The sequence below is a fragment of the Piliocolobus tephrosceles genome, chromosome 6, assembly GCF_002776525.5.
Source record: "Piliocolobus tephrosceles isolate RC106 chromosome 6, ASM277652v3, whole genome shotgun sequence".
In the NCBI taxonomy this organism is placed as follows: domain Eukaryota; kingdom Metazoa; phylum Chordata; class Mammalia; order Primates; family Cercopithecidae; genus Piliocolobus; species Piliocolobus tephrosceles.
This window is the reverse complement of record NC_045439.1, coordinates 30,432,526-30,458,830: the sequence shown is the minus strand read 5'-3', so window position 1 is coordinate 30,458,830 and position 26,305 is coordinate 30,432,526. Positions and strand designations below refer to the sequence as shown.

At 46.8% G+C, this 26,305-nt stretch overlaps 1 protein-coding gene and 1 long non-coding RNA gene across 3 annotated transcripts in view; both read left to right on the top strand.

Moving 5' to 3' along the window:
* Positions 1–19,660, top strand: part of IFT43 (intraflagellar transport 43) — a 100,574-nt gene extending 80,914 nt beyond the window's left edge. The window contains exons 6-10 of one of the 2 annotated variants that reach the window (XR_002724903.1): positions 17,870–17,942; positions 18,211–18,286; positions 18,811–18,873; positions 19,042–19,220; positions 19,348–19,660. Coding sequence is in view for 1 of the 2 variants with exons in the window: in XM_023184536.1 (XP_023040304.1) it covers positions 17,870–17,942; positions 18,211–18,286; positions 18,811–18,873; positions 19,042–19,119 (290 nt within the window). In the remaining variant the exon portion in view is untranslated. The other variant, XM_023184536.1, reaches the window with a different exon arrangement.
* LOC113225075 lies at positions 11,137–15,213 on the top strand. The gene is made up of 2 exons (XR_003309697.1): positions 11,137–12,263; positions 12,604–15,213. It is a non-coding gene; the product is annotated as an uncharacterized LOC113225075 (long non-coding RNA).
* Positions 19,661–26,305: the final 6,645 nt, after the last annotated feature.

Below are 26,305 nucleotides of genomic sequence, written 5' to 3'. Positions count from 1 at the left end.
AAAGCATTAAACTCAGGAAAAAGGATTTTAGAGTTCTTTGGCAGAAACTTCTAAATGGAAACACAAGAAAACAAATTGATAATCTATAGAATTATCCGGACTTGTACTCTTCTGCTGGCTTTTCTCTACCCTACCTTGAACCTGTTCCCAACTCCCTTGAAAGGACTTCTGAAATTCTACTTTCTCTACTTTTTTCATCATGGAAGTACTAAATTTCAAGGAGTAACTGCTAAATGTTATAGCAGAATCCTCTGAGCACTAAAGTTTACATCTGTTATAAATACATGGAATTAGAAAGTTGTACTGGCCACCATTGGGGCATCATCACTTTAGGATCAAGTTGTTGCACCTTTAAGGAACTTTAGGACATCTTGTCCAGACCTGTTCTTTGTTGTGTTAAGAAAATGAAGTTTAGAGATTATCATATATCAGAGGATATGTATATATCCTCTGACTTCCAGGACACTCTGCTGTCATGCCCCAGTGTCCACCAACATCACCGTCATCATCATTTACTACCAAGCACTTACCATATGCCGGCTACATTTTCTCTCATTTACTTCTTAAAACAAATCAGTAGGAAAGTTTTGAAAAATCAACTTTACTAAGGCCTGATTTATATACAATAAATGATACCTTTGTTAAAGTGTACCATTTAGGCTTTCACGGATGTATATACCTGTGAAACCCCTGCCACAAGACAGAACATTCCCATCCCCCAGAAGTTCCTCCATGCCCCTTCCAGCCCTTCCTTCCTCTCTCTCCCTTGGCCTCAGACAACTACTGATGTGTTGTTCATGCTATAGAGTAGCTTGCAGTTTCTAGAATTTTATATAAATGGAAGCATAAATATTTACTCTTTTGCACCTGGCTTTTTTTTTTTTTTTCACTCAGTGTAATGATTTTGAGATTTATCTAAGCTGTTGCATACATCATTAGCCTATGTATTTTCATTGCTGAATAGTATTCCATTGTATGGACATACCACAGTATGTTCAGTTGTTAATAGACATTTAGATTATTTACTCTCCCCATTTTATTTATTATTTATTTTAAAACATTTTAAGAGATGGGATCTATGTTGCCCAGGCTGGCCTCAAACTCCTGGGCTCAAGCAGCCCTCCCACCTCAGTTTCCCACAGTGCTGGACTACAGGCATATGCCACTGTGCCCAGCTCATTAACCTCATTTTAAAGCAGACTAAGGGAAAGAAAGGAAACCTTACCTAAGGTCACACAACTAATAAATGGCAGCACCAGGGTTTGAATATGGATCTTGACCTCAGAGCTCTTGTTTTTAGGCTCCAGGCTCTAACCAATGGTACAACTCTCAGATACACTGGCGTCTCCTTCCACAGGTAGGTATATTAATGTCAGCTTCCAGATTTGTAATATAGAGTGCCTAGAATGATTGATGGGCTGCTTAATACAATTTCATTAAGGAAAGAAAGAAGAAAGATACCTATTTTGAAGAATACCTCTAGTGTTTTTTCGTCCTTCATAAACTTGATATGTGAAATTTGCAATTTGGCCTTTAGTTTGGCCCTGGAGGTTTGAAGCATGAAACCCTTTCTTGTCAGAGAGCACTCCTGCATTTACCCTCCAGGAGGGATGCCTCTTCTCCAACATAAATCTGTTTTCCATACAGTTATGCTTGAGTCCTTTAATGGAAAATCAGTTCATATGTTACACTTCACACTCGACTTAGTCCATTTCACTGTATATGAATGTTTAGAATCCATTATGCAGTAGGAATCATATGTTACATATAACTAGTTTCTAGAATTATCTTTGCTCAGAGAATTACTTGGTTGGCTAGTGAAGGCTGCTTCTTTGAACTTAGAATATCCAGTGGGTGGGAAAACTCCAGAATGATTTCCCTGAATCATCCATGGACGTCCATTCAGCAATGACATTAAGCAGATCTTTGGGCACCTGTAGGGAAACCTAGTGGTTCCTAATGAAATCACATCCAGGCTCTTTGAGGTGGTCTGTGCAAGGAACGCTGTCACTTAGGAAGGGGCTGATCACTTTCTTACACTTGTAGGGACACGTGATTGGTGACCAATTCCAAAGGATGAGGTGTGAATATTAGAGAATAGACATGAGAATCCAAGGTCAGGGCCCCTTCCCAGTAGACGGTCTCCTTTCATCACCAGCCTTGGAGATTAGATTTTATTGAGGAAAGCCAGCAGCTTTTCATCCAATGCCTCCTGTGGCCTGTATTGCTCTAGATGCAAGAGTTAATGATGAATGAGACAGTCCTTGCCCTTCAGGAGCTTCTGATCCAGTAAGGAAATGCCCTTCCTTCTCTTCCTTGTAGTCTTTTATAGACAATTTTCAGGAGACGTGTCTCTCTCTATGTATATTTCTCAGCATTCAGCCTCCCTTGCTTCATCCATGGTATGTGTTGCTTATTCTTTCCTTGGGAAGATGCATGCTCTCCTCCAGACCTCTGATGCCTAGGGATAGAAGACAAGCATTTTCTCCATCCATTCATGCTTTAGCCTTTCTAGAAAAGAGAAGAGAAAAATAGAAGAGAGGCCGGGTACAGTGGCTCGTGCTTGTAATCTCAGCACTTTGGGAGGCTGAGGTGGGTAGATCACGTAAGGTCAGGAGTTTGAGACCAACCTGGCCAACATGGTGAAATCTTGTCTCTACTAAAAATTCAAAAAATTAGTCTTGTGTGGTGGTGCACACCTGTAATCCAAGCTACTCGGGAGGCTGAGGCAGGAAAATCACTTGAACCTGGGAGGTGGAGGTTGCAGTGAGCCGAGGTTACACTACTGCACTTACCGCTGCACTCCAGCCTGGGAGACAGAGTGAGACTCCGTCTCAAAAAAAAAGAAGAGAAAAGGAGCTTTGAAGATTAGGTGTGTTTTCGGAATGAGAAATGGAGAGTGAGTGACATTAGAGGTGGCTTTGGGATCTATTGCTTAACAAGAATGTACTACATGGGGACTATTTGCAAACCATTACCAGGCTACCAGCTTAGACTCCGCTAGAAGCCAGGCAAATAATGTAAACCCGTGAAACAGAAAAGTGTAAAATAAAGGATGGTAGGGCCTGTGGTGAACCCAGAGAGGAGATGGCTGGCATAGCTTAAAAGTTTTTGATTTCATGTTTTTAAAAATGACAGAAATAATTTTTAAAAACACTTTGTAAACAGAACAAAATGTATCTGCAAGTTGGATTAGACTTTTAGGAGCTGATTTGCAAATCCTTCACCAGACCTTGTGAGGTCACTGCTCTGAAGGAGCACAAAACTTTGTTGGGGGGACAAGGCATAAAAGGTAAAAGGCACTGCGAAAGTTCTATAGCTAAGACAACAGGTGAGTGGATAGGAAAGGCAGCAAATGGTCATTCCTGTGTTTGTGGTTTACATTACTAATGGCCATGAGTTCAGAAGAGGAACTGGTCCCTGAGGGCTGAGAGCACTTCAGGAGAAAGGAAGAGTGTGTGCTGGGTCCTGAAGGATGGATAAGAGTTGACTAACTAGGCCGGTACGGTGGCTCATGCCTGTAATCCCAGCCGAGATGGGCAGATCACGAGGTCAGGAGATCAAGACCATCCTGGCTAACACAGTGAAACCCCATCTCTACTAAAAATACAAAAAAATTAGCCTGGCATGGCGGGTGCCTGTAGTCCCAGCTACTCGAGAGGCTGAGGGAGGGGAATGGCGTGAACCCGGGGGGTGGAACTTGCAGTGAGCCGAGATCGTGCCACTGCATTTCAGCCTGGGCAACAGAGTGAGACTCGTCTCAAAAAAAAAAAAAAAAAAAAAAAAAGAAAAGGAAAGAAAGAGTTGACCAGCTAGAGAAGAATGCAAAAGGCCTTCCAAGGAAAGATGTCTGGCATAAGAGACTCCACATGGAGAATGAATAAGGAATTCATAGTACCCAGAAGAGAAGCTGATTCTGCAGAGATAGGTCTTGATTCTGGTCCTTTCTCAACTATAGATACTCGTCCTTCCCACGTAGACTGCCTTTGATTAAGTTATGAAGATTGCCACTCACCTGATTTGCTGATTCTAGGTGGAATTACCCACAACTATAGCTGACACAATGCTTCAGGGAAGGGGGGATTCATGATTCTGGAAAATAGCCAGAGAATGATGGACAGCCAGAGTCCCAAATGATCTCACGGTCCCCAAATTGTAGGATGGCAAAACTGCTCTGTCTTACTGAGATGACCATCCTTCAGTGGCATGATCATCCATTCTTGCTCTTGGAATCAAGTTTACCAGCTTGCCCTAAGGCCTTTAGACTTCTTCTGTCATGGAAAGTTGTATTTGTTAGAGAAAGAACATCAGACCTGGAGTAGGCTTGAACTCAGTCTCTACAAGTGACTTTGGGCAAGTCATGAGTTCATTTATTTGTTCGTTCATTTACAACCCCTTGTTGAATATTTCTGAGTGTGATTGTGATGCATGGGGCTAAGCATGGGGATGCGATGATGATCCGAACATTCATTATCCTTGCCCTCATCCAGTTTACAATCTATTCAGGAAAACAGGGCTTAAACAAATAGTCACACAGCAAAATAAGAAAGGACAAACTGCAACTGAGTCCCCTGAAGAATGAGTGCACTGGGTGCTGTGAGAGAAATACCTGAGACTGGGCAATTTATAAAGAAAAAGATGCTCAACTGGCTCATGGTTCTGCAGGCTGTACAGGAAACACAGCACCATCTGCTTCTGGGGAGCCCTCAGGAAGCTTCCACTCATGGCAGAAGGCAAAGGGGGAGCAGGCACGTCACGTGGCGAAAGCAGGAGCAAGAGAGAGAGGGAGGGGAGGCGCCACACACTTTTAAACAACCATAACTCGTTCACTGTCTCAAGGACAGCACCAAGGGAGTGGAGACTTGATTTGGACTGGGGGATGAGGGAAAGCCACTCTGGAGAAATGACTTTTAAACTTCAACTTGAGGGCAGAGTAGAGTTGTCAGAAAAGGAGGGTGTGAAGTCAGGGACCAGGGAGGAGACTCCTAGAGAGGAGAGGGGAGGAGACAGCAAGTGCAAAGTGATGTCCCCTCTCTAACCTCTTCCAGGCCTTCGTAGTCTCTTCCAGCTCTACAACCCAGTTCTCAGGAAGTCAACTCTGGACAGAAGGTGAGACTGAACATGGGCATTAAGAGGCACACTGACAGGAGCATCGTTTAAAAAAGATGAAGAACGTTCGGGTGGAATAACCTCTGAATATGCAATTAGATATGGACTCTACTTTCAAAAGTTCATCTCAGAGCTAAATTCAAGTTACAAAAGAATTTGTGAGCTCCAAAATATGTCCTTAAACAGTAGAAAGTCTCTGAAAACAGGAGCCTAAGAAAGGGACTCAGTCTTGTGTTTAACCATTGCCCTTTAGCAGAGCCCAAGACTGAGTGGAGTTGTAGCTCCCTCTCGGGAACCTGGGCATGCCTCGCCCCCACTGGAGAGGGCCATGCTCCTTTGCATCCTGAGGTCCAGTTTTGGCAGAATTGAATACCTCAAAACCTTAGGAATAATAAATCCTTCTGGCTAACCAAAAAGTGTTTAATTCCTAAAGGACAAGCTGGGTTGAGCCACTTCTAGCCAGAGGTGATTGAAGACTTAATTCTGCAAGTGTAGTGATCTGGATGATCTGAAAGTGCTGAGTTTAAGGGTAATCGCTCAATTTTCCATCCATGTCAACAGGGAAAACAGGTAAAAGTGGCTGAACACAGCCAGGCAATAAGGCTGGAAGAGATGTGAGATGCTAGACTGTCAATGAAATTAGAAAAATGCTATCTGTAGAGGACTGTCGTCCCACTGTCTCTGCCTCTTCCTGTTCATCTGTCTCTGGGCTTTCTAACTCTCTTTTGGACTCTCTCTCATTTTTTGCTTAATTTTTTCACCATATCCTTCATCCCTTCTTCTTCAAACAGCAGAGTCACTCTGAGCCTAAACAGCTTTGTCACAGAGAGAAAGTAGAAAGAACTCTTTAAGAACTGATCAGTGGAAACCCTGATGCTTCAACTCCACTCTCACTTAGTAAGAACATTTCATTATGTTGGCATTGCTTCCTTAGGCTTCATATAGCATATGAGACTTCCTAGGTGGTTCCTAAACCTGGTTCCTTGGCCTCCCTAATTTTTAAAAAATGATTGTAACTACTTGATATCATTTGGATATGTGTCCCTGCCCAAATCTCAAGTTGAATTGTAATCCCCAGTATTGGAGGTGGGGCCTAGTGGGAGGTGACTGGATTATGGGGCTGGCTTTCACATGAATGGTTTGGCACCATCCCCTTGGCACTGTCCTCATGCTAGTGAGTGAGTTCTGGTTGTTTAAGTGTGTGGTGCCTCCCCACCCCTCACTCTTGCTCTTGCTTTCTCCATGTGACGTGTCTGCTCCCCTTTCACTTTCTGCCATGATTGGAAGCTTCCTGAGGCCTCCCCAGAAGCAGAGGCCGCTGTTTCCTACACAGCCTGTAGAACCATGAGCCAATTAAACCTCTTTTCTTTACAAATTACCCAGTTTCAAGTATTTTTTTATAGCAATGCAAAAATTACCTAACACACTACTTCTGATGTTTTATCAAATAACACTCCTTAAACTCAATTTGTTTTCCTAAGGTCAGAGTTACTAGGACTAGACATTAAGGGCTCTCTCAGTCTTCCTAACCTTTCCTAACACATGCGCATGTAGGAACTCCACATCCATAGGGGGAACGGGGAACGGGGAACGGGGACTGGGTGAGGTGGATTGGTGCTTACTGGTCGAAGGACTAAGCTGCCCTCTCTTTTGTCTCACTGCTTTGTTAGATGTTGGTCTGTTTACAAGATACTGAGTAAGAAATTTGAAAAATCATTCTTTTAGGAAATAATGTTGGTCATTAATGTTTGTGTTTACCGTGAGCCAGGCATTATGCCGACTGCCCTACCTGCCGTTCTTCAGTTAATCCTCATAGTTCTAAGGAGACACAGTGATTATCACCGTCTTACAGAGGAGGAAACCAAAACTTTGTGAAGTTAAAAAACTCATCGAGGTCACGTGGCTAATGAGCAGTGATGTGCTCTCCAGGTGCAGGGAGAGGTCCTGGTTGGTAGTGTGTGCCAAGTCTGTGGTGTAAATACTCCCACCATGATTGATTTCCAGCTCCCAGCATGACATCACTGATTCCAGAGGTGGGAAGAGATGGGCAGCAGCACCATCACGCGGTCTTTACTTCCTCTGTACAGGTACACAATAGGCACGCATAGCCTCAAGAGCACAGATAATAGGAACATGTAGTAAAATTCAAGAAGTGGTGAGTTTCAAATATTTATTACCTTTCTTTTTAATATAATCTACTTAGTTATAAGAATGTATAATTTCATCTTTAATGATGTTTCTGTTTGACAACCTGCAGGCAAAATTCCTAAGAATTTAGCAAGTGGCTCTTTGGGGCCGGTGCGAGCTGCGCCAGCATACCACAGCTAGGAAGTGGTGGCGCTGGGACTCGGACGTGGTCTTTGTGTCTCCTAACCCCCCTGCTCACAGCCCTACTTATGCAGGAAGCCTGTCTCCACCCATTTTCTAGCTGCCTGTTGCACATTGGCTCCCCCATCCTGATCCTCAGCTTTACTTCTTGGCCATGTCCTCAGTTCTGTTGCTCCTATCATTGTCAAGTCTTGTCTACAGCAGGGCCTGGGCTGGATAGAGACAAGCACAAGAGACCAGGTCTTTAAAGCTCTCGTGACATGAAGCAGAATCTTCAGGTTTGACCATTCCTGTCTTTTTTCCGTCAAATCCATGGAGATTACTTTTACATGATGAGTTCAAGAGTGCCTGTGCTAAATCCTTCAGAGGGGAGAACCTATTTTAGGGCTGGAGGAGTTTCACTGGGCTTGTACAGATTGCAGTGTGAGTACTGGAGAGTTTGAGAGCTTTGGTGAGAACTGAAATTCCACAGAGCACCACTGGGCCATAAGTCTTGATCAGACCTCCTGTGGCATTGTCAGGGCTAGGCCAGAGTCCCTAATTGTGCCCTGAAATGTCTTGGTCACACAAGACTTCCCGAACATACCATCATAAACATCCCTACTCAAAACACGGTTGACAGTAGTAATACCTCTGGGGTTCCATTTTCCTTGTTATGTGAGCAGCTTGCTTGCATGCATCTGAAGAGGTAGAATGCGAAGAATGAAAACGGAAGTCTTGTGATGTGCACGCGTGCGTGTTTTAAACGAAGCAGGTTGTATTAACCTTCCTCCGGGAACACAGAGAGAAAGTCTCTCAGCATTCTGTCATGCTATAGTCTGTTAGGGGGATTGTGATTAATAGCAAATCATCCAGCATTGAGCACTGACAAAAGTAAAAGAGAGTTAAATCTCCCCGAAATCATTATCAAGATCAGGGTTTGTATGCTGTACCTCCTTGGATTCTGTCCCCGTTTAATACAGAAGACAGGATCAGGATAGGACAAAGCCAATCCCATTTAGTTTTGTGTGATTGTCCCAGAGGTGACTGTACGTGGCGTTTCAGCTTTCAGGAAGAGGCACGAGCACTTCTTCACCTCCACGCAGTTGTGACGGGAGCGGGTGAATGAGGATGCAAGCAGGAGAGCGGCCTTAGATTGATGAGGACCACTGCCCAGGGAGATCTTTAGACTGCTTTGATTTTTATCTGACCCGAAAGAAAGAGAGGCTCAGTATTCTAGGGTGTCTGTTTCCAGTGACAGGGACGATATAAAGAAAAGGCACCATATTCTCTGCAATGGAAAAAGATAGATGTAGTTGTAGAATTGCTCCCAGTAGTCTTTGTAACCCAGAACACAGCAGGTTGTGGCCTGGGATGACTGGTGACTGTCTGTGCTCTCCTGAATAGAAGGCTGTGGTTCATTTCTCTGTTTGAAGACTGGCAGCTAGCTGTTGCCTAGGTGAGATGGGAAGGGACAAGCATGTTTGTGCATCTGAGGTTGGACTTAGGATGTCACTTGGCCCTCAGTTGGAGAAGTCTTTTCCTTCTGACACATCACACATGAGATAAGTTTCTAAAGGAGGACTTGAGGCAGCAAAACCTACATAGGGCAGAAATCTGGGGAAGAGGTAATAGGGAATCCTCTGACCCTTGCAAGAGGCAAACTTCATGGCCAAGTGACGCATCTTCCTTTTGTGCTTTAGGTTCTGTCAGTTTTCTGAACATTCAGAGATGTCCAGTGTGTGTGCGCACATGTGCACACATCCCTCTGTGTGTGCACTTGTCTATATACACGCGCAGGAGGACACCAATGTGATTCCTGAGTCCACAAGTGTGGTTGACGGACTAGGTTTACCTAAAAGACCCTTTAAGAGAAAGCTCTTGAAAGATGATTACAGAATTGAGACACCATCATTTAAAAGTGCCCGAGGCGAACTCCTTTGAAAATTGCAGCAGCGGAGGGACAGAGAAAGAGCCCCGCCGCCCTTGATTGTTGCGCTGCTCCCTCAGGACCCGTTCTCCCCCTCCCCCTCTGTTTCTCATCTGATAAGAGAGTGAGCAGCAGTAAGACTCCTCATCTGTCTTATGAAAATTCGATTCCGAGTGGCTGTGATCAAAACCAGCTGGCTGTCACCAGCAGTGGCCTTGCGCAGAGGGAGCCGCTCAGAAGCGTTCTGTATGTGGGGGTGTCACAAGTGGCACCGATCAAAGGGGCATTTTTTTTAATAAATATATATAAGGAAAAATATAAAACCTAAGGATTTAGAATAAAAGCAGTGTAGTTTGTCTTGTTTTTCTCAGTGTAACATGAAGAGGATGAAATAGAATCAGATATGCCTGATGTCTAATGTTCTTCCACTGGCGGCTCTGAGAAGGTACTCTCTGTCACATTAATACCAGATCACTCATCTTGGGCCTTATTGAAGAGAGTGGAGAGTTCCTCGGCTTTCCATTCCTTCTAGCCACTTTATTTTTTCATCACGTTTAAAGTCCTTTACCCCTCCTGTCCTTAACACATCTCCACAGATGAAAGCTGGGGCCTGCACGAGGCTCTGAGAGAGCTACTGCAGGACTCGGTTCTTCGTTTCCTTCAATTGACAGTAACCAGCGGGGCAATACTCCCTAAAGGTCACCCGGGCAGATGGCCCCAGGGTCCTCTTCAGAATGGGGTCATTTGAGACTGCTGGGCTCTTCCCTATAGAGAGTCCCCCTAGGGCCCTGCCTGACTCTCAGGCCTGCACGGCTGAGTCCTGGCTGCTGCCACCTTGCATTGCCAATACTGATTCTTGTATAACCTTCAGTGGACCTGGGTGGGATGATAGGAACAGTGTTGTCTGGGAGGTGACACTCGTGGCTCCTTCAGAAAAATGCTAACATCCCTCTGTGGGCAACATGAGGTCCAGCCAAGTTGACATGCTTACAAACCCCTTCTCTGCTGAAGATACAGCCAGATCCCAACTGTGCTGAGGCCTGGCTGACCTCAGAAACCAAACTCAGTCCGAACCTCCCTCCCCAACCCATTGTCAGCCAAGAGAGCCGTCCCGGCTTGAGGGGCTCTGAGGAGCAATCATCTATTTTGATCTTCCTCCTCTTAAGGTCTGTGATCCTTTTTTCCCAGCAGTATCAGGAGAGATTCAGTTTGGAGGAGCACGGAGGCATTTCAACGTATGGGCACCCCAAACTGGCACTGCAGAACAAGGCCTCCTCTCCCTGCCTCCCCATCGCATGCCTCCTCAGGGACCTGCTCGTGCATGGCTCCTGACCATATGCACCGCTGTGTCTGCAGGGCCAGCGCATGCTGCGTGCGGTCAGTCCTGTTCCGCAGCTTTTGCAGCATGGCTCCGTAGCCACTGTCGCAGTTTTCAGACTCTTTCTCTCCTACCTGCCAGTAACGAGCACAGCCCTGGACCCAGCTCTAATCAGGTGAAATCACAAGGGACACGTCTTCATAAAGCAGACCTGCCAGAGACCTGAGACGTGTTTGTGCCCCTTGTCCCCTGATTCGAGGAGTGCAGGGGACTGCGCGGGAGCTCCTCTGAGACTGCCTCCTTCCCTTGTTCCTTCGGGTGTTTGAAGCCTGTTGCCTCCTGCTTTCCCTTTTCTTTTCCCTTTTAAAACATTCTCAATTTTTTCACTTAGAAAAAAAATTATTTATACGATTGAGATCCACTAATTAAAGCCATTTTCTGGTATTTGGTTACTGGAGCGTTTGATGTCTCTCTGACAAGACCATGAAATGCACGGAGTGTCCACAGGGACAGAATTTGCTGAACACGGCTCTTTGTAAATGAGGGGACATAGTGTCGCAGCAGCTCATGAATATGAAACGCCCATGATGCCACCTCAGTGGACTTGGGAACACAGATGAATCCTGTCATGTGCTAAATGAGACCAATTTCTTTCACTTAACTTCATCTTCAATCAGACCTTCTTCCATTTGCCTGTTTAAAATTCCCCACACGTGATGCAGAAGGTAACAGCATTCAGTAAAACAAAGTTTTGCAGCTGCAGAGAAAAATTATAATGATCTCTGGTTTTAAGTTGTCATCTCCTAAAAACATGGGCATTGTTTTCTTCCACTTGAGAGTTCTGAATGTCTGTTGACTTTGGGCATAGAATCAGGGGTTTGTCTGGACTGCTCTTATTGGGGTGTCCTTAAGCAGCATGTCCAGATCGCTTTCATGTGGATTGGTTGTTGAACTTGGCTGGGTATGGTGGATGTGAGCCCTGAACAGCCTGTGAGTGCTCTGCAGTGACCAGGGCACTGAGTGGGAAAGAAGTTTGGGAAGAGATTGCGTGTATCCAAACAGAGTATTTGCCTTTGGAAGCTCATTGAGTAAATGAAGTGGGCGGGGTGGTGTCATCATTAAGCACCTTAAGGAAGCTGGAAAGCTAAGCCAACCATTTGTATCGTTTGCTCAGATGTCAAGGTGAGAAAGTGCTGGAGTACAGAAGAGACTCTGTAGTTCTGTAGAAGCCCTTCTGAACACGACCAGGGAATCCTACTCAGAAATCCCCAACCAAGAAAAGTAGCAAAGAGTAGACCCTAAAGGGTTACTGAGAGAAGAAGCTCCCTGCCTGAAACATCTCTGCCTGGGTGGGACCCCGGGGCCAGATTGGGGTGTCTCCTTTGTTCTCTCCTTCCTGCTGGAGTTAGATTTATACTCCAGGTGAAGAGCTGGGTAGTGCTTGGGGTATACTCATTGCAAGCTGAGTCCAATCTAAGAAGTCACTTTCTGTTCTAGCGGTACCCAAACAGGCAAACAACAGCTGGATCTGAACATCTTGTGCATGCTATCACAAAATGCATCACAGAGATGTGGGGCTGGCTTCATTGGAAGAGGCAGGTAGGCTTTTGACTGTCAGGCCACGGGAACTGAAAAGGATCCTTCTGGGACTCTGCTAGGTAATTAGCATTTTAGTGTGCACATGTGATGATATTATCCATAATGAATGTATTTCAGGGCAAATGGCAGTTGCCCTCACATCCAACAGCTCACATCTTTGAAACCAGTTGTAATTGATCTATTGGTGTTCCATAAGTTTCTATTTATTTAGGCAGCACCCATTTATTTCTGTGGTATCATCTGCTGAATGATTTATTGGGTAGATGTGTTGGGTGTCGGCAGACTAGTGTTCTAGTATCAAAATGGGTTTCCCATTTGGCGATCTCTCTTTTTCAAATAGATTTGTACTGCTGTTGCTGTGCATTCATAAGCCTCTGTTGGGTGCTTCCAGAATGTGGAGACTGGTGAAGAGCAGTGTGACCCAGCCTCAGGATGGACGCCAAATGGACCATATTGGACCAAGTTTGAATGACTCTTCCTCTGAAACTTTGTCTCCACGCATCCATTATTTCTTAGATATGCACAAGCCTTTCCCAGGGGCCCTTGCAGCTCTGAAGGAAGCCAAAACCTTTGCTATGATGTTATCAAATCCAGGAAGTAGCCAAGGATTACTCTTTGTTCTTGTGAGATGAATCCTACTCAGGCAGCTTTAGGACTCAGTAGCAACTCTAATTGGAACAATGTAGAGAAGTAGAGAAGGTTGACATGGCTCTTCCATGTGTGTCACTTCCTGACCTGAGGAGCATCTGTTGAATGCAGTTCTATTCAGTTGTTCCTAATTCTTCCAATCCTTGGAATGCACAGATGCTGGGTTGTAGCTTTGCTTTCAGCTAGTTCATCATCCAGGGGGCAGACTTGGGGCAAATTTCATGGATTCTACCTCCTGCAAGGTAATGAGAGCTACCCCGTGGCCACGAGTAAAGTATTATGGAAGGATAAAGTAGGAAGCTCTTATTTCTGCTTGTTAGATTCAGAAGTGATCCACTAAGGAAGAAACATGCATTTTCTATCCTGCTTAGTCCCTCTGGGTTTTCCTCCATCATGCCTTGGAAAGGGTCTGGCGTAGCCCAACCACAACGTCCCGCCTACCGTTTCTCCAGTGTTGCCAGTTACTTCTCACTGCTGAGCACCTTTGCACATGTTCCCCGCCTAGCCGAATCCTGCTTCTCCTTCAGTTTCAGCTGCCCTGTCCTCAATGCAGAAATACCTTCCTTCTTTAACTCCTCAACCCTAACCCTACTAATCCTAATCCCATACCCCCAAATTAAATCCTCTCTGGACTGGATTAAATGCATTGTGGAGCAACGTTCAATAGAATATTAGAAGGTCATTTAAAATAAGTAAAAGACTTCTATCTACTGATAAGGAAAAATACAAGCAAGGTGCAGAGCAGTGTCTGTGTAGTGTGATCCCATTTGTGAGCATTTGTAAAAGGACATATGTGCTGTGTTATTCGTGAATTCTTTTCAATAAATAAATGTGAAAAAATTGTTAACAGTGATTACTTCTAGGGAGATGACTGGGTCTCGCAGAAGGGACATTTTTCATTTTAAACCTTTCTATCACATTTGAATTGATTGCTACCTATAATGTTACTTTTGTTTTAGAAAAATAATTAGGTTTCCCTGTTGCTTTCCGTCATGAAATCCAGTTGGTTTCCTTCTTTGTGTGTATTTTAATTTGTAAGCAGTACCTTTCTTTGTGTTTACTAGCCGCCACCAGACTGGTGCCCCATGAAGACAGGGACCATGTCTCTTTTATTTGCTGTTGTTACTGGCATGGCACCTTTCACATAGTGGGTGTTCCATCAGTATCCTTGAATGAATGAACGAATGAATGAATGAATGAACAAGCAGACAAATGGAGTTTCCTCACAGCCTGGCTGACCAGGCCCCACGTGAGACAGAGAAGCAGGTTGAACAGCTGTGAGATAGCCAATGCCGAGGTAGGGAGCAGAGCACAAGGCAAGGAAGGAGTCTTGCATTTAAGCATCAGAGCTGGGGCAGGGAGCAGCGCAGCCATGTGAGGGTGGCACTGCCTGCCGGGGAAGCTGGGGATACTGGCTCCCATGGCACTGGGGGTGTCACAGCCCTCTAGCCTCACCTTCCCCTCCTTGGGCTGGTCAAGGTGCCTGGCCGCCTCCTCCTCCTTGGGGCTAGTTTAATAAGATAGGGTTGGTGGAGACGGAGTCTCTGGGACTCTGGTGTGGTGCCTTTTTTTTCATTCTGCCCCATTTAGCCTTGTAGGGAAGTAGCAAGTCGGAGTGTATGGTAAGGGAGAGGACTTAGCGTATCTCTAGTTACTGGAATCGAGAGAAAGACCCCAGAAGAGAGAACATTAAGTTTCACAGGACATTAAGTGAAAGCTGTCTTGAACATAGGCAGCTGTCTCACCCCTTCACTATAAGAGGAGGGGTCTTTGAAGGCATTTCACTTTTGAGAAGAAAGCCTGTGTGGGGCGTGGCAGGGCTCAGGCATCACAGCCATATTGAGGTCCATCACTCATAGTTTCACCCCATGCAAGCTGCTTAATCTTGCTTAGCCTCAGTGTTCTCTTCTGAAAAATGGCCATCACTGGCAGGGGAAAATGAAGGTGGAGCCATATAGTTTCTCTACATATGTAATATTATAATATTGGTTAAGTCCGTAAGAATAGTTATTGACTATTATATACTGATCACAGTGCTAGTATTGTATAAAGATCATTGCGTTTAATACTTACAGCAACTGACTGGGTGGGCGTGAGTCTGATCTTCATTTTATTGATGAAGAAATTGAGGCATAGAGAGAAAAAGTCACACAACTAGTAGGTGGTGGAGCCAGGGTTTGGAGCGGACCCTCCTTCCTCCAGAGCCTGCCTCTTAACCATGGAGCAGGAGCTCTACATAGCACGCCCCTGACCTCTTTGCAGCTGTTCATCTTCTTCTCGGTATTAGCAACATTGAAGAAAAGGAAAATAAAGTAAACATAATTTTTGGATTTTTTAAAATGGTAGTTGCTTTTCAACAGTACCAGAACGGAGTCCTGTCTTCCTCATATTGTCTCTGTTAAAATCGTGTGTTTTGCATGTCAGACTTTACAACCTGAATCAGGCTGCATCCCCAGTCCGCCTTTGCAAGTCGTCACTGTCTCTTACTGGAGGCAGGCCAGATCACTGCTCAGAGGTAATTTTGTGAAGAAGCTGGTTTCTTAAGGTTGTTTTCTTTTTTTCTGTGTTCGTTCATGGTATATATGAGAGTAGGGGAGCGGGGAGGAGGGAAGGAGATAAAGAGAAAAAAATTCCCCAGAACATATTATGTGCTCATGAGCACTTGCCTGTGATTGTAAATCAGAAACTGTAAAATTCTGAAGTTCTTTGAAGTTTGCCCAAAACCTGCTCTGCAGACACCTGTTCTGCTGGGGGCCGGAGTTGGATGGCCTGCCTCTGCTGCGATGGCTCAAGCTGTCACTGCACAAGAATGTTCCAGCTTGCCTTGGCCTGGCTGTCATCGCTGGCTCTGTCCCACTCAGGCGGTTCACTGGGTTCTGCTGGGCACCAGACTTCCAATTAGAGAGAAATCCCACTGTGTGGCCAGCCCCACCAGTGCCGCTCTGAGCGGCCCCTTTGCCAAGGCCTGAGCTGACCTCTGATCTGTCACAGATGGGCCAGCCCCACACACTTTGTGCACATTTGGAGGAGGGGGTTGGGGATGAAGAGGGACGCCTGTGGGGAGTGAGAGTGGACATCGGGCAGAAGTGCAATTCCTCAGAGCCCCAAGACGCTGGGCAGAGTTGACAGGACCCAAATGCTAAAGTTGTGGAGGGAAAGAGGAGTTTGGGAAGACCCTGTCCTGAGCCCTAAACTCAGCACGGGGCATTTTCTTACCAACTTCTGAATATTCATCTCAGGCTGGACTCTGCACCCGAGGAGAGCCAGGCGCACTCCAAAACTGTCACGCTGCCGATGGTGCATGGCACAGCCAGCTTCCTCCCTGTCCCTCCGCAGGGCCTGTGCAGTCTTACCAGCCTGGGGCACGGCATTCTCAGCAGCCTGCACAATGGACTGTATTAATCACACAGAACGGGAGGGAAAAAGAAAGCTAAATTTCTATTAGCATAAGAAATAGAATCTTAGAGCATTCCATCTCCAATTCTCTAGCAGAATAGAGAGATATAATCTAAGCTCTGAAAGCTTCTTTCTAGATATAAGACTTGCTGAATGTGGTTCATTATTTAGGGGGTGGTGAATGTATCTCTTCTTTATTTTCCCTATCAGCAATTTCTTTTTATTTTTATCCCTTTTCACTCTTTTTATTCCTTGTTTTCTCTGCCTGTCTCTTTCTGTTGAATTTTCTCTGTCTCTGTCTCTCCCTTGCATGCTCTCTTTTTCCAGGTACGACATCTGTGCCTCCACAGTCGGAAGTCATAATAAAGACACCAGGCTTGGAACTGACATTTCCATCCTCTGGCATTGCTTGACTAGAGTGATCGAAAAGTCTAAATCATGAATTGCCTGAAAGTGGCAAAAAGGTCTTCTCAGCTGCACTTGAAACGATTTTGCACCTCTTGTAAAACTAAGATTGAATTCAATCCATGAAAGCAGAAATGAAAGATGTCTTCACCAGTCTCTCTTTGGGATTGTTCCTTCTTTCCGTGTTTATAGTTGCTTTGGGAATTCCAGGACTGTCTCACCCCACCAGGCCTTTTTTCTTGCACCATCTCTCTCTTCTCCCCCACCCCTGACTGTCTAAAACAAAATCTCTTAACCAGTCAGTGATACTCATTTGGAAAAGGAAATGTTTCTTTAGGGTGTTAAGTTGACCCAAGAGAACATGGACAATTTTTGGTCACTTAAGCAAGTTGCCACAACGAAGGGATGGACTGGTTTCCCAGTTTCTCTATTTGCATGATTTTGTTGGACTGGTGAAAGCAATGGCCTCATGTCTCCTCTTACATTGTCTGGAGAGTTCAGAGATGGAAAATCTTGAGACAGCAAGAAAAGCATGATCGTAGAATCAACATCACTGATTACATTAGCTCTGGTGAATGGAGACCTGGATCCCAGGGAGTCAGCCTATGTCATTAGGTAGAAGACGCCCTTGAGATGCAGGCTGAGGGCCCTGATGGTTGCGCTCCGGGGCTAATGCACATAGAGATCTGGGTCACGAGGAGTGGCACTCACTGCGACATCCGCTTTGGAACACTGCACATTCGCAGTTCCTCTGTCCCTGACCATGCCAGGCTCACTTGTCAGTTCCTCTTCTTTCCTCTCCTCTAATAAGCCCTTTGTTACATTTCTTTCTTTACATTTCTCCTTGGAGATCCACTACAGTGGCTCCTAACCTGTCACGTGCATCAGAATCACCAAGGAACGCTGGGAAAAAAAATCCGGATGCTTGAGCCTTACCCAGGAGGTTCTACCTCAGCAGGTTCTGGAGTGAGGCCTGGGATTCAGACATCACTGAAACACCACCTTTGATCCTACCCCAAGTTTGTATCTGAGTGTCCTTCCTGCCCCAGCCCACAGCCCCATGGCTGGTGTGTTGAAGGGGAATGAGTAAGAAGCGGAGAAGCAGGCACAATTCCTGTGAGTTCTGCAGACAGTGTTGCTTCTGCCTCTCCTTGCAGATACTCCTATCATTCCGGATCTGGAGGAAGTACAGGAAGAAGACTTTGTTTTGCAAGTGGCAGCCCCTCCCAGGTAGGTTAAATCGGATATGATTGGGGAAGCAAAGAACACGTAATTAATACACTCCAGATATCATCTGCAGTGGAGCTTTGATGCCCCCAATGTCAATCTGGATCTTTCTGGTGTTGGACTCCATCCAGGGTTCCCATTTTGTTAAGACATTTTATTCCCATTCTGGTCATCCCCAGCTGTGTACAAGGCTCTGGGGACGGTGGCCCAGCAGCACTCCTGGAATGGGTCCTGCCTGGGGTTCCCTCCTCTCGCTCTGTCTTTCCTTCAGCATCCAGATAAAGCGGGTGATGACCTACCGTGACCTGGACAATGACCTCATGAAGTACTCAGCCATTCAGACGTTGGTGAGTGGAACAACTTCTGCATAGAGAGGCGGGCCCCAAGCAACGAGCTCTAATCCGTAGAGATTTCTCAGTTCCTCCCAAGCTGTACAGCACCTCCACCAGTCTCTGAGGCTGGCTGCGTGGTACCCATACCTCTGCTGCAGGTTTTATCTTCGTTCATCTCACAGCAACCCTGGACCCAACATATTCCAGTGTTTCTCAGTGCCAGGCTCCCACCTGGCTGCCCACTTGGCACCTGATGGCACCCCACTTCCCTCTGTCCCTGTGGACATGCTGCTGTCACGCTCTGCCCTCCTGGTATGGTCCTTTGCCCCAAATCACGCCCAGCATGTAGGAAGCATAGCCTTCCCTCATTTCTCAGTGGGCATGTGGTTTATTCATGATTTTACTCTCTTGTGAAGGCGTTCCTGCAGGTCTCAGTTTGGGAAGTTCTGATACACAAAAACTGATCCTGAATTTGTGAGAAAGAATTGCCTGAAAGCCCTCAAGGTACTCAGCCTGACCTTTTTTGTTTGCATTCACAGGATGGGGAGATCGACCTGAAACTCCTCACCAAAGTGCTGGCGCCAGAGCACGAAATCTGGGAGGTACAGTGGTAGCAGCAGTTCCCCGGTCTCTCAGCTCTGGCATTCCCATAACCAGCCGACTCCCGGGCTGGCCTGTGCCTCCCTGAGGCCTGGATGGGAGGGAGGAGTCAGCTAAAGTTGAGGGAAAAGGCCTTTCTTTGTCTTACCCAGCGAAACCCTTCTTGGCAGGATGACGTCGGCTGGGACTGGGACCATCTGTTCACTGAGGTGTCCTCAGAGGTCCTCACTGAGTGGGACCCACTGTAGACGGAGAAGGAGGACGCTATGGGGCAGGCCAGGCACACCTGAGCCCGTCACCCATGCTCTAGACATGAAGAAATGCAATGAGCTGAAAGCTAAAGAAACTTGCAAGCAGCTCTAAATTTTTACCTGGAATATTTTGTAATAAAAATATTTATATTCAGTCAACCACATTGGATAATTCAATTGCAATAAATTGCTTTATTCTGTGCCATCTCCTCCATTTCTTTCCAGTCCCTTCTTGGAAAAATGTATCACAAGTGAAGGAGAACTTTTAAACCAGCTGATAGGAACTCGAAACTCGCGGCCTTGTTGCGGAGCGCGTGGAAGAGTTTGATTCAGGAGAGGGAGTAGGTACTCCTGCTGAAAGTTGTTCACTTCTCGGAAGGTTGCAAACAGTTGCCCGCTGGGGTTCTGGGGCGGGGCCTTCCTTCCCATGGGTGCTCTGGACCCTTTGTTTGTGACCTCAGTGATGCAGTATTGCCACCTGCATCATAGGCTTCCAGGCAGCTGCTGCAGCAGCAGGAGGAGGCAGCAGGACGGTTAAGGAGACCCATTCTTCACTTGCATCAGGGTTTGGTGGCTGTTGTGAAACATTCTCCTTTCTCCCCTCTTCCTGCAACCCATGCCTTGAGCTCCAAAAGCTTCTACAGGTTCCCAGAGCCTCATTTCTGATTCTCATGGGAAGGGGCCAACCAGCAGCCCTGAGAATTCCATGGAAGCCCTCGCTTACGGAGCCTGGGCCTCCCTTCTCCTTATCATTTCGGATACGTGGCAGCCATCTCCACTGCTGTGAGTATTATAACCGCCTGGTTCCAAGATGTCCTGAGATCAGGAGCAGAGTCCCACCCTTCTCCTAAACAGAGATGTCTTTTGTTTTTGTTTTTCTCTTTTCCTCCCTGAGACTTTATCTGAGGACAGAGCCCCTTCACTGCCCACTTCTCTTGGATGCGGCTTTGGGTTAGGCTGGCAGCAGCTAACTAAGGCCCACTCCCCAGCCATAGGGAGTGCTGAGTGCTTCTCTTATCCTGCCTGGAAAGCTCTTCATTAAAATTCAGAAAAACAAAGAGGCTCAACACATCAAAAACCCACTGGGGGGTTACTTTTGTGTGGCTACGGTGCCCTTCCCCGGCGAGCCACACAGCTCCGGAACAGGCAGAGTGAATGCTTGTCTGTTAATTATAAACTCGGGGATTTAGTGGCTTTAGGGTTCCATTTCCTCCTTTTCCAGAGTCACACTTTTAGCCCAGGCAGCCCCTCTTTGGAATAATTCCCATGGCCACTGAAAAGTTTCTATCCAGGCTAGTTTTGCTTGAGTCTACATCATTCTGAAACCCAAAGGAGAAAGGCTGTATTTCTACTCCCTTAATTACTGGAAATCCAACTGCCTCAGGACTCTGATAACCTTGGAGGTCTCCAGCCAACCTGAGCAAGTGGCTAGGGGCTGACTTCCTTTCTCCCTTTATTTTACAACAACAGCAGCAACGAGATGGAGCTCTCACTGCATGCCAGGTGCTGGGCTCAGCACATAGGAATGATCAGGTTTCATCCTCACAGCCTCCCAGTGAAGCAGATGCTGTAGTTATCCCATTTTACAGATGAGGAAACTGAGGCTCAGGTTAAGAGATCACCCAAGATTATCCAGCTGAGTGGGAGAGCTGGAATTCCAAGTTCTGATGCCACAGCGCCTTAACACCTGTGTTTCTGTTACCCTTGCTGCCTTCAGCTTGGGAAAGTAATACAGTTTATAGCAGACAGAATTACAAGTTCATCGGGAGAAAGAAGTCCACTGCCACCCCCCTCCCCAGCCCCCACTCTTGTCTGTGGAGTGACCACAGAGCATTGGGCTTCTGTCAGTCCCCTCTTGTGAAGCCTGGCAGCATGGGTGAGCTCAAGAGTCCTGGCCCCAGGGCGGTGGGACCTGGGTAGAAGCAGCTCTGTGTTGAGCAAATTGAGCTCAGACAAATCAGGTCCAGGCCACATGTGACTGAGTCTCCTTTCACTTGTCCTGTGCCCTGGCCATGTCCTGTCTGGGTGTTTTCCTTTACCTAGCATTTGCATATCATGTCTTCAGGGTGCCAGAGAAATGGGATGTTCCAGAATCTACAACCTCCCCCCAGTTCTCATCTGACATGGAAAATACCTGCCTTAGGTTACATCTAGCGGTGTCATATACTTGACTTCAGAGAGCGTTTCAGGAAGGTGGCCCAAGAGAGCAATGACAGAATCAGCAAGCATCCACAGGTAGCAGCAATATGGTTTGGTGCAGGCATGGGGGAGCGTGAAGTGAAGAAGCGCTGCCATTTCTCTGCCATACATGGCTTGTTAACCAGTTCCTTACCAGTTTCTCCTAGACTGGCTCAAGTCACCTCTGAGCAGGCTTGGGTAGGCTGGTCTCTGACAAAATCTCCCCTGGTGTCTTTGGCATTGGATGGTCACTGCAGAGATGCCGTTCATAGGCTGGGCTGTGATGGGGAAGTTCATTACTTTGTGAAATAATTGATTGCCATTTCCTTCAGGCCAAACTCTGGTCTAGGCACTCCAGATACAGAACTAGACAGGTAAAACTCCCTTCCCTTATAGAGCTTGCATTCTGGAAGGGGAGATGGATAAATAAAGTAAAATAGATAGTGTCTCAGGTGGTAAGAGATACTATAGAGAAAAATGAAGCCGGCACAGGGGAGGGAGTGCCGGGGAGGTGGGTTGTGATTTTTTAGTGGGGCAATCAGGGGAGGCCTCCCTGAGAAGGGAGCATTTGGGCACACACCTGACAAGGTGAAGGAAGGAGTGAGAATGGTGCCCAGGGAACAGCACTCTCAGTAGCAGGAACAGTATTTGCAAAAACCAGGAGGAAGGCATGTGCCTGACCTGTTGGAGGAGTGGCTGGAAGTCAAGGTGCCTGGGGTGGGAGTAACAAGGAAAGAGAAGATTCTCTGGCTTACTCTGCCCAAGGCCCGGCTTGTCACAGAAAAGGCCTCTGGGTGTCTGGGGTCCCCTCCCTCCTGTGATGACAGCATTCTCAGGCTTCCTTGGGCTTGACAGGCAGACTATGGGAAACTTTCCTCAAACTATTGCATGGCCTCTTCATGCCTTGGCCTGGAAGAGGCGGAACTATTGATGCTGCATTGCAGGAGAGGAGAGCAATAAGCTCTGTCTGTCAGACACCAGAGGTTAGGAGTCTGCTGCCAGCTCCCCGCCAGGAAGGAGGGTGTGCCCACTGCACCAGACAATCAGAGAGGCACTATAAGGCCCCTGCACAGAGTGCTCCCTGGAAACTCGGCTCCCAGTGAAGAGCTCAAGCCAGAAATTCATCCAGGCAGGCCAGCAGCTAAAGCTTAGGTCATCTCTATCCTTGACTAGTGACTCATCTTTGCTAAACCCCAGGACACTCCAGACGGGCTTTTATAACTACATGCTCCCATTGGAAACTGATGCCACCACCTGTTCAGTGTTGCTTGGTCAAAATGTGTTACTTGCACAAATCAAGGTCTTCCTGCTTAGTAGGTAAGGATGCTTCTGGGCTCATTGCTGCCGGAGACCTGCATGCAAGGTGCTGTTTACTGCAGAGAGATATGGAAGCGTAGACTCTGCCTTGCTTGACCAAGCAGCACCATGCTTTTCTCCTTGAGGTCAAAGAGTCAATGGGGAAAAGGGTAGGTAGAGGGAATAGGAGTAAGTAACAGTGGCAAAGAGCACAGGTTCTAGAATCAGGCAGAATGGGGCTCCAGTCCCAGCTCTGCCATGTAGCTGTGGGCCCTGGAGCAAGCTACTTTCCTTTTCTGATCCTGTGTTTTCTTTTCTTTTTTTTTTTTTTAAGATGGAGTCTCGCTCTGTCACCCAGACTGGAGTGCAGTGGCCGGATCTCAGCTCACTGCAAGCTCCACCTCCCGGGTTTACGCCATTCTCCTGCCTCAGCCTCCCGGTAACTGGGACTACAGGTGCCCGCCACCATGCCCGGCTAGTTTTTTGTATTTTTTTAGTAGAGACGGGGTTTCACCATGTTCTCCAGGATGGTCTTGATCTCCTGACCTCGTGATCCGCCCGTCTCGGCCTCCCAAAGTGCTGGGATTACAGGCTTGCTCTGATCCTGTTTTCTAATCTGGAAAATGGGATGATATTAGTATTGTCTTGTTGGGATTGTGGCGCCCAGTAAAAGCCAGCTGCTGTCATTGGATTTGAGAACTGGGTAAGATCAAAAGGTTAACATAGGAAAAGTGACAGTTTATGGCAACGGTGTCTGCAGTTTGCTAGGGGATATCACCTTCATCTCCCCTCATGAATCACTTCTCAGCCATGGATGGAAAGATGGCTTGGCACCAGGTTTTGTTTTGTTTTGTTTTGTTATTTGTAACAGCTTTATTTAGATAAAATTTGTGTGCCACAAAATTAAAAGTATACAATTGAAGGTGTACAATGTAGTGATTTTTAGGAAATGTATGGGTTTCTGCAGCCATCACCATAATCCTATTCTAGAACATTTTCCTCATCCTACGGAATTCCCTTGTGTCCATTTACAGTTAATTCCTGCTGTCATTCCCAGCCCTGGGCAACTGCTCTGTGGCCCCGCTAGTTTGCTGATTCTGGACAGTCCCGAGTAGCTGGGATTACAGGCGTGTGCCACCATGCCCAGCTAATTTTTGTATTTTTAGTAGAGACAGGATTTCACCATATTGGCCAGGCTGGTCTCGAACTCCTGAGCTCAAGTGATCCGTCTGCCTCGACCCCACAAACTGCTGGGATTACGGGCGTGAGCACCGCGCCCGGCTGCACAGATGTTTTCATTCCGCCTCGGTGGATTCCTAGGAATTAAATTGCTGGGTCATACGGTATGTTTACATTTAACTTTTAAGAAACTGCCAAACTGTTTTTCAGGGCCTCAGTTCTTTAGGATATCAGGGTTAAGTAAGTACTTTTTTCTTGTTTCCTGTCCTTAATTTTTTCAAAGGTTGCTGTTGAGTTTGTGGGAGGCACATTCTCCTGATTCCTCCCGCCCTGCCTTCTTTCTATCGTTGAGTTTATCTCTGTTTGAGAACACAGGCCTCATCTGTCTCTATTCCCCACTAGCCTGTAAGCTCTTCCAGTCTAAGACTGGGTGTTGACTGCATTTCTATCCAACTGCATGCCTATTCCAGGAGTTCAAAGTCAAATAAAGCACACTCCTGACCTCGAGAAACTCACAAGCTAGCAAAGAAATAGTGTGTGAGTGAAAGAGCCCATATGACCTGCAAAATACAGATGGGAGGAGAGAAAGAGGAATACTTCGCCCACCAAGAAATAACAGAGGTGGGGCTGATTTGCTTAGAGCAAAGGCCACTTGTTCTTGTAAAGTTTTACTGGAACACAGCCATGCATGTTTACGTGCTCATTTGTTTACAAAAGCTCACTTGTCTATGGCTGCCTTTATGCTACAAGGGGCAGAACTTAGTTGTGACAGAGATCATCCGGCCTGCAAAGCCTAAAATATTAGCTATCTGCCGCTTTGCAGAAAAATGTTGCCAACCCCTCCTTAGACGAAAGAATGAAGATGAGAAATAACAAACCTGCGTGCTCACAAAGTTCAGCTGCTTGTTTCTATCTAGGAAATTCATTGCAGCAGGAGTGATTTGAGTTAAATATAAGGAAAGACTAGAAGGGTGGGGAGATTCTGGCCCCTAACAGAGAGACAACCTTTGTTTAAGAAAAGGAAATGAGCACTCATCAGTTCTAGGAAGAGGGACCTACTCTATCTGGAGACAAAAAGCTGGAAAGGGGGACATCTGGGCTCCTTCTTGGCCCTTTGATCCTACTTGGGATGTGGGGGTGAGGAAGTCTCTAGGAGCCAAATGCCTTTGGCAGCAGGCTCAAGATAATGAAGAGAAGGCCCAGTGGAGGGGGTGTTAGAAGCAAGGGAAGGGGAAAACTTTGATTTTTTTCTTTTGGCGAGGCAGACATCGGAAAGCAAGGGTGGTGGGAGCAGAACGAGGAAGAAGCCGTTCCTTTGTGGCTGTGCCGGAGTGAATTAATTCACGGCATATGTTTCCAGCATCTGTCGTGGTGACCTGGACTGGAGGGGTCAGCGAGGGAGGGGACCATGCCAGGACTGAGCATTAGCCCAGAATTCCCGGGCTGCAGGGGCTCTTGGCTCCCACCGAACGCTGGCTGGCCAGCCCACCCAGGAACAGCTGCTGCAGCTGTAGCCACCAGCGCTGCCTCGGGGAGGAGGGAGAGCATCCCCTTCCCGTGCTCCCCGCAAGAAAACACCTGGCTGAGGAGGGGCTGGGAGAAGACCAGAAAGAATCCTGCAGAATGCTATCTCTTCCAGCCCTTCAGCGGCGGTAGATTCCAACCGGCAGCCACACGTCCTGCCAGCAGACTGGAGGTGCGTTCCCAAGAGGCAGCACAGGAGGGGCGATAGAGCCACAGCCCTGAATGGAGAATGAACAAGAATTTGGGGACTTCCTCTTAAGTGCCAGTCCCAGAATTTCCCTGGAGGGTATGTGGGCTGTGTGGGGCTGAAGTGTCCCTTGTGAGTTGATGGTCAACCTAGAGGAAGCAAGGCAGGCAGGCGTGGTGGCTGAGAACGGGGATGGTGCCAGGTTCACATCTCTGCTCCTCCACATCGCAGCTGTATGACCTGGGGTATGTTCTCATAACTCCTTGAGCCTCAGTTTTCTCATCTGTGGAGTGACGCTGAAAATCATTCCTGAATCACAGGGCTCTTGTGATGATTAAATGAGCTGATACTTGCTGAGCTGATGCTCGTTAAGCGTCTGACACAAAGTGAGCACTCAATGAAGATGAGTTCTGATCGCACTGAATGGGCAGGCAGTGGTCACTTGTTGTGCCTGACCATAACCCACAGGGCATTAGGCCCTGACTGGACCCGAGTGGACGTCTACCCCAAGGTCACAAACTGGAGGCCATAGGCTGATGTTGACTCACAGGATATGTTGGGTTTGGCTTATGCACTGTTTTTAATTGTTTTGTTAATTATCAACATTTAAAACTGAAAGGTTTAGACTTCCAGCTTCCCTTGGAAAATAACCGCTTGCTCCCAAAGTTCAGCTGCTTATTTCTATCCAGAAAATTAATTGCAGCTTCCAGCTTCTTTTAGAAAATGGGAGGATCAGCCAGCTATGGTGGCTCATGCCTGTAATCCCAGCACTTTGGGAGGCTGAGGTGGGCAGATCACGAGGTCAGGAGTTCCAGACCA